This window comes from Lynx rufus, unplaced genomic scaffold, assembly GCF_022079265.1.
Source record: "Lynx rufus isolate CCGP_SWC_20201006 ecotype Redwood Valley unplaced genomic scaffold, mLynRuf1.p SCAF_2, whole genome shotgun sequence".
In the NCBI taxonomy this organism is placed as follows: domain Eukaryota; kingdom Metazoa; phylum Chordata; class Mammalia; order Carnivora; family Felidae; genus Lynx; species Lynx rufus.
In genome coordinates, this window is record NW_025814834.1 from 65887371 (window position 1) to 65895654 (window position 8284).

Here is an 8284-nt window from a genome sequence, read left to right on the forward strand (position 1 = left end):
ATTATACAATAGATTGAATCCATGCATTATGAGACAGCACAACTAAAATATAGTGCGTATTTCCTTTTCTTCTGATTGAGTCCAGCTCATGTTTGAATGGTCTGTTTTCAAGGGCTTAAGTAAAAGGGAGAAACAGTCTCTCTTTGGGCATGAGGTAAATTCAACCTGATAGCACAAGTGAGTGTGGTTTTTGAGAAAGATCACAACTGTGCATTAGAAATGTAGATGAGTCTTGTGTACGACCCAGCAATTGCACTACTAGGCATTTATCCATGGGATACAGGTGTGGGACACATGTACCCCCATGTTTATAGCAGCACTATCAACAATAGCCAAAGTATGGAAAGAGCCCAAATGTCCATCGGTGGATGAATGGATAAAGAAGATGTGGCATATATATATATATACACACACACATATATATACACACACACACACATATATGTATATATATACATATACATATATATATGTATACACACACACACACACACACACACACACACACTGGAGTATTACTCGGCAATCAAAAAGAATGAAATCTTGCCATTTGCAACTATGTGGATGGAACTGGAGGGTACTATGCTAAATGAAATTAGTCAGAGAAAGACAAATTATATGAGGACTTTAAGAGACAAAACAGATGAACATAAGGGAAGGGAAGCAAAGATAATATGAAAACAGGGAGGGGGACAAAACATCAGAGACTTTTAAATATGGAGGACAAACAGGGTTACTGGAGGGGGTGTGGGGGGGGGATGGGCTAAATGGGTAAGGGGCATTAAGGAGTCTACTCCTGAAATCATTGTTGCACTATAGCTAACTAATTTGGATGTAAATTTTAAAAAATAAATAAAATTAAAAAAAAGAAATGTAGATGAGTTATTTAAGTAATCTATTTTGAAAATCAAATAATTTGACATTTTGTGTCTAAAAACATGAATGAAAAATGGCAAAATTAATTAATTGAATGAAGAAGCCCCTAATTTACTGTGGGGTCGTAGTGAAGGCTGAAGCTTCACTTCGTAGTTAGTGAAGGGAGCTTATTCAGTTGTCTTACAGTCCCAGTGCTGTGGACAGCAACTGGGAGCTTGAAAGAAAGAAGGAGGAACTTATATCATCTTGCTATGCTCCAAGTTAGTCTAAATACTGCTCTTATTCAGCACTGACTAGGTGGAGTTTAGTGGATTTTATTTTAAAAATGCACATATATTCCATATAAAGTACATTAGCCACAGAAGTAACATGAATTGAAATAAGTGTCTCCTGTAAACTTTCTGTTTTAAAAATTGTTTTTTATGTTTTTATTTATTTTTGAGACAGAGACAGACAGAGGGTGAGCAGGGGAGGGGCAGAGAGAGAGGGAGACACAGAATCTGAAGCAGGTTCCAGGCTCTGAGCTGTCAGCACAGAGCCGGAAACAGGGCTCGAACTCATGAACGGTGAGATCATGACCTCAGCAGAAGTCTGACGCTTAACCCACTGAGCCACCCAGGTGCCCCTAAACTTTTTGTTTTTATCTGTGCCTTCATAATATTCTCTCTCTCTCTCTCTCTCTCTCTCCCCCATCCCCTCTCCTTTGCCAAACTCCCCCGTCTTCTGGTAAATTCACCCTTTTAAGTGAGTATGTGTTGCCTATCAAATACAGATCATTCGAAACTAAGATTTGTTCATGTTCTTGATTACTTAATAATATAAGCATTCATATCACCAACTACAAATAGAAGGAAGTCAAAGATCTGATTTTGAAATACAGAAATATGTTCATCATGTAAGAACAGAAGAAAAGTCCAAAATCACATACTACACAACCATTCTTTAACAATATTTGAAGACTCTGTAAAATAACTGTATTAGTTTCTTATTGCTGCTGTAACAAATTACCACAAACTTAATGTCTTAAAACAACACAAATTAATTACGGTTTTGGAGATCAGAGTCTGAAATTAGTTTTACTGTGCTAAAGTCAAGGTGTCTGACTTTAGGAAGGAAAGGCCTACATTCCTTTTGGATGCTATGGGGGGGGGGGATCGCTTCTCGGTCTTTGGGCTAAGATCAAGTGTGGATGCTATAGGGGAAAGCTGGTTCCCCTGCCTTTTCCAGTTTCTAGAGGTTGCTCACATTCCTTGAGTTACATCCCTGAACTCTTCCTACCTGTCCTCTGACATGACATCTCCTTCTCTGACTCTCTAACATTCCTGCCTCCCTCTTTTAAAGATACTGTTTACACTTGGGGTAATTCAGAAAAACCCTTCTATCTCAAATCCCTTAACTTAATCACATTTTCAAAGCCCCTTTTGCCATGTCAGGTAACATAGTCACAGGTTCTGGGGCTTAAGAGATGTGGACATCTTTGGGGGGCCAGCATTCTGCCTTTCACGATAACTATCATCAGTCTAATTGATTGAGTCTAAAACAAGAAGGCATGAGTTCTGTCTATGCACAGTTGTCAACATGGATCTTTTTATGTCAGACTCTCCTCCTAAAGTTTGCATTAACTCATGATATAGTAAAACATCCTGATTCTTGAGTGTATTTAAGTAAACTTGCCAGTGGTAGACTGTCTGCAAAGTGGCTATAATTATTTCTCTCCTGTATCCATTTACCTCTGCAAATGTGAGTTTGCAATTCCTCCCATCAAGCCTATTTTAGCACATTATTAATCTGGTTTGTTTTGTGACTATTTTGACAAATAGAATATAGAGAAGTGATGTATAAGTTCTGAGCATTGGCCTCCAGAGGCCTCATGCAGTTCTAATTTCTTTCTTGAAACTACTGTGGCATGTATATAAATCTGAACAACCCACTGAAGGAGCTGAGACCACATGGGGCAGAGCTGAGTTGTCCTAGCTCTGTAGCCATTCTAGAAAAGTCAGACCCCAGCTGATCTGGAAGCTGACCATAGATGCAGGAGTGAGACCAGAAAAAACTGGATGAACTTCCTAGCTCACCAGAAACTTGTAAGCAATAATGAATGCTTCTTGTTTAAAGCTGCTAATGTTGGGGTGGTTTGTTACATGGTAAATGCTAACTGATACATTGTCTTATATAATACCAATTTATTTTTTAGTATTGCAAGTGGGTATGCCATTCTCTCCAAGATTTAAAATCTTAAGATTCTCATGGTTCTTCAAAACTCTTTTCAAATCATATTCTATATCATTTATTTGGGATAATGCCTATGTGAATTTTTGTGTGAATTACAGTCTGTCTAATGAGCATAAAAACCTTCAGTTTAAAAATTTATTCTAAGTTACCCTTACAGGGTGTTTTAGAAACGATAACAAAAGATTATGTCTCTCTTTAGAAATTATAAAATGTCAGGAGACAAAATTATTTTAAAGAGTTCTCATCAATTTTCCACTGCAATCATATTAAGATAAATTGTTTTTTTTTTTAAAGCTCTGGAATTCACTGAATATTTTGAGGAGGAGGGGTGATATAATCTTTCTCTAATGAGCTTGAATACTTATAGAAAATAATATTGACTCTTGCAGTTTCTTTTCTCAATTAACAGTTTTCAAAAAAAATCCTTAAATGAACATTTTTAAATAAATACAAACATACCTCAGAGATATTGCTGGTTTGGTTCCAGAACATTGTGACCCAATGAGTATTCCAATAAAGCAAATCAAATGATTTTTTTGTTCCCCAGTGCACATAAAAGTTATAATTACACCATAATGTAGTCTTTTAAGTGTGCAATAGCATTATGTCTTAAAAAATAACTTAATTAAAAATTAATACCTTAATTAAAAAATACTTTATTGCTAAAATACACTCACCATTATATCAGTTTTCAGCAAGTCATAATCACTGACAACAGATCACCATAACAGATATAATAATAATAATGGAAAAGTTTGCAATATTTCAAAAATTACCAAAATGTGACATAGAGACATGAAATGAGCAAATGCTGTTGGAAAAATGGTGCTGACAGACTTGTTTAATGTAGGGCTGCCATCAACCTTCAATGTGTAAAAAAATGCAACTCTGCAAAGTGCAATAAAGTGAACCTCAATAAAATGAGCTATGTGTGAAAAGACATACTTCTATTTTTTTGCTGAAAATGCTTTAAACAGATATGTGTATGTGTGTGTATACCATAATTAAAAAAACCTACAATTATACAATGAACTTCAATAATTTTATAATTTTTTTCTAAACAAATGCCTATTGCTAAAGAGTTTCCTGGGGTGCCTGGATGGCTCAGTCAATTGAGCATTCAACTTCAGCTCAGGTCATAATCTCAGTTTGTGAATTCAAGCCCCACATCAGGCTCACTGCTGTCAGCACAGAGCCTGCTTCAGATCCTCTGACCCCACTCTCTCTCTTATTCTGTTCATCCCCTCTCTTTCTCTCAAAAACAAAATAAACATTAAAAAAAAATAGTTTCCTTCTACAGCAACATCAAAATGCAATTTATTGTTTATTATTGTTGAGATGATTTGCCAGGTTTTGAGAACTTTATCTGAAATGATTTTCTGTCCTTGATTTTAATATCATAAATATTGAATACCTTTCCCCACATCATCAACATCTCAATAGAGAGTCTCCATAAGTATAAGTATCATAGTTATAAAGTAACTAAAGTATGTTTATATATCCATACAAATAAATATTATCTCATTATTTTATAATAACAACAAAGTGCTGATATGAAAAGGAAGAAAAAGATCTATAGAAACAAAGGGTTAAGTTGCACAGAATTACAATGCTTTGGTGTGAACTATCCAATTTCAAATTAAGTTGAGCTAGGATTCTTTTCACATGCATAATAACACAGCAAAATAGTTCATTAGAAGAAAGGAAGTTAATTCCTCACTGGGTTCTCATTTTTCTTTTCCTTCTTTCTTTCTCCTTGTTCTAGAAGTCATATGAAATTTACATAGGTTTTTGTAAACACTCCTAATACTCATTTATGTAAACCAATTCTAAAAATCAGGTGTATCTGCTGTGGATGAGAAATGTCTAAATGCACAATACATACTTCATACATTTAAAGAAAAAAACATTTTATGACCTGGTACCATAGAATACCTAGAATACAGTATACTAAACATGCTGACCAAATCTCATTTTTACTACCTAAATATTGGTTTAATATACCTATTTCTTTCCATAATCATTTTATGGGAACTAGATCCAAAATCACATTCCACACCAATAGTAGTAATCCAATATGTCAAACAGAGCCCCCTTATTAATGATTCATTTCTACTATTCTAATATTCATTTCTATTCATTGTACTATTACATTTAAACAGCTACCCCTACTCCAGATAAGGATAAGTTATATTACATAATTTAGAAGGATTAATTTTTCTACTTTTGGCCATTTCTTTTGTCAATTATCTTCAGTAAATGTCCAAAATTGTTAACACTAAAGTCAACAGATATTAAATAGAAATCCTTTTCTATAGCTTTGCTTTCCTTAATTTATGAAGATAAAAAATAAATGACATTGTAAATATCTATGTTAAGTATACCCTAATACCTAGACATCCAATTGAGAGATATTATACAACTACAAACAAAAAGGATTGTGCTTGTATAATAAAGAGGGAAAGGAAGTTCTCAAATTAGGGATTAGCAGGTAGTTGCATTTTTTGAGAAGCCCTCTAGTTTTAACATAACTTCATTCATAAATATAACTTCATAGTCCTTATTGTCATTAAATCAAGTTGAGTTACTTGAGATAGAAAAATAGTCTCATTGTAAATAATAAATATGTCCCAATAAGGAAACTCGAGACAAGTATTAGGGAAATAATTTATTTTGAAAAATTTTCTATTTCTGTGAATCTTATGAAAGCTAGTTATCCATTAAAAAGAATAGGACTAGGGGCGCCTGGGTGGCGCAGTCGGTTAAGCGTCCGACTTCAGCCAGGTCACGATCTCGCGGTCTGTGAGTTCGAGCCCCGCGTCAGGCTCTGGGCTGATGGCTCAGAGCCTGGAGCCTGTTTCCGATTCTGTGTCTCCCTCTCTCTCTGCCCCTCCCCCATTCATGCTCTGTCTCTCTCTGTCCCAAAAATAAATAAAAATGTTGAAAAAAAAATAAAAAAATAAAAAGAATAGGACTGTACCTTCCTGATAAGTGTCACTAGATTAAAAAAAAATTAACAAAGCAAGGAGTTTGCTTCCCACTGGAAAACTTCAGATCATTTATTAATTCTTTATTAAATTAAATTATTATCTCTTATGTAGGGGCCCTAATGGGTGCAATAAATTCAAGCAATTCTAATTTAAACAGTTGTTTTTAATTGAAAACAGAAGTATAAATGTGGTCTTCATTAATAATGTTGCTAATCCTGTTTCCTGCATTTGATTAAAAGTCGCCTTTAGCTAATAGACATATTTTACATGTGACATTATAGTACACCAAAATCACTGAAGCACGATCATCATCTACCACAAAATATTTCAGACTCTGTGCCTAGGAGTTTAAATATATTATCAATAATCCTCACGAGATCCCTGTAAAGCAGATTAAGACATCTGCATTCTCAAGGTTAAGTGTCATGCAGCTCTAGCAGTAAATGGCAGGTTTTAGGTTGAAATCTAGTTCACTGTGGTTCCATTTCACTATCATTATGGATAAATCCTCACTGAGCTCTAGCTAAACATAGCACCATTTGTTAAATGTTTGAAGCGCAAAGCCCTAAGGAATTGTCCCTACCTCTAAGGAACTCGCAACCTAGTTATGGAAACAAGGCATGTACAAAAAGAAACAGCCTATCAGAGCTGTTTTTGCAGGAGTAAAAGGAAATTGAGTCCCCACTTGAATAAACCATAGAAGAAGTCAAGGATAGAGGATGCCACATTTCACACTGTATATTACACAGCTGCCTTAGGACATTTGTCTAGAGTATAGGTGAGGGGAAAACACGCACACCCAGAAGCAACCAAAAAACAACACGTGCTTAAAAATAAGCGGCAGGTGAGGCTAGTTGCCTAGCTTGTCAACTGGAAATTTCAACTCTCAATCCTTACCTTTTGGCAATATTCTGCTGGTCTAGCTGGTCTGTTTCCACTCCTGGGAGCCTCAAACACGCTTCTCAGCTCATCAAGGGCAATAGAGAAGCGCTCGATCCTGCGCCGACCAGTCAAGGAATCCTCTTTTAGCACTTCAGGTGGGCGATATTCCCTGGAGTTGTCACTCTTGTCCTCACGCTCTGAGTTCAACATCTCCTCTCCTACACTGAGGGGCATGCCAGGGGCGTCTGGAGGTCCAGGTGCTGACACTCCCTCTACTTTGGGGTCAAGCAATTTGCTTTCTCGAGGCTGGAAGAGCCTGCAACGACTACCTCCAGGGCAACACTCACTTTTGTGGTACTCGCTGGATTCCCACTTCTGCCTCAGGAGGTTCAGGGAGCCCTTCTGTATCGGGAACATGGACGGCTCCAGGTTGTCCTGAAATATCAAAAGTGTCTTTTGTCAAAGATGCGGTCAGGTGTGTGAAGCATTTTCAAAATACCTGGAGTGCCAGCTCTTGGGGTTGGTGTTACAGTATAGAAATCCAGCTTTGCTATGTAATGTCTGGCTCTTGACCCTACAAAGTATGCCAGTTAACTTAGATTATGGAGAGGACTGGTTTGTACAGCCATGGACATTTAAAAGTAGAGACAAAAACCAAGACGAAGTGATTTTTCCCCCTTTCTTTCTCTATAAAATCACCCACCAATTATTTACTATGTAAAACTCAGACAACGTTCATTCATTGTTTAGTACATTCTGAGAAAAAGCAATTTAGCAAGTCTAATATGAAATTAAAAGGTTCGTAACAATTCAGGACTTCTTTTGAAATTACTGGTTTCTGCAAATGTCTTACTTCACAAGGAATAGAGTAATCGCTAACAGCTATTAAGTTCCTGCTATATGGCAAATCCTTTGATAAAAAACTTTATATGAATCTCATTTTAATCCTAACATCATCAGAATGAGTTAGTTGCTACTATGATTATTATCTTCCAGGAAAGGAAACTGAAAAGTACTTTGCCCAGGGTTCTGAGTGACAGAGTCTGGATTTGAAATGCATCTTTGTGACTCCAGAACCTGCCCTCTTAGCCACTGCAGACTAATGCCTCTTTTGTAATTTTAGCATCCAATTCAAATCTTATTGTGAAATTGATGAGAACTTCACCTTGTTTTAGAGTTCTGTGGTGAAGAGGAAAAAAAAAATCAAATGGCAAAATATATCCTTGCCAGAAACAAACCCACACATCCAAACACAAATCATAGACAGCAAGAGTTACACGCTAGCATAAATTTTTGCCATAGAA

General features: G+C 36.2%; 1 protein-coding gene across 2 annotated transcripts in view; it reads right to left on the bottom strand.

Annotated features, from left to right (window-relative positions):
* Nucleotides 1-7397, bottom strand: part of XIRP2 (xin actin binding repeat containing 2) — a 320006-nt gene extending 312609 nt beyond the window's left edge. For both annotated transcript variants that reach the window (XM_047085514.1, XM_047085513.1), the window contains exon 1: nt 6996-7397. In XM_047085514.1, the coding sequence (XP_046941470.1) occupies nt 6996-7397 (402 nt within the window). The remainder of the gene's footprint in view (nt 1-6995) is intronic.
* Between the last annotated feature and the right edge of the window lie 887 nt (nt 7398-8284).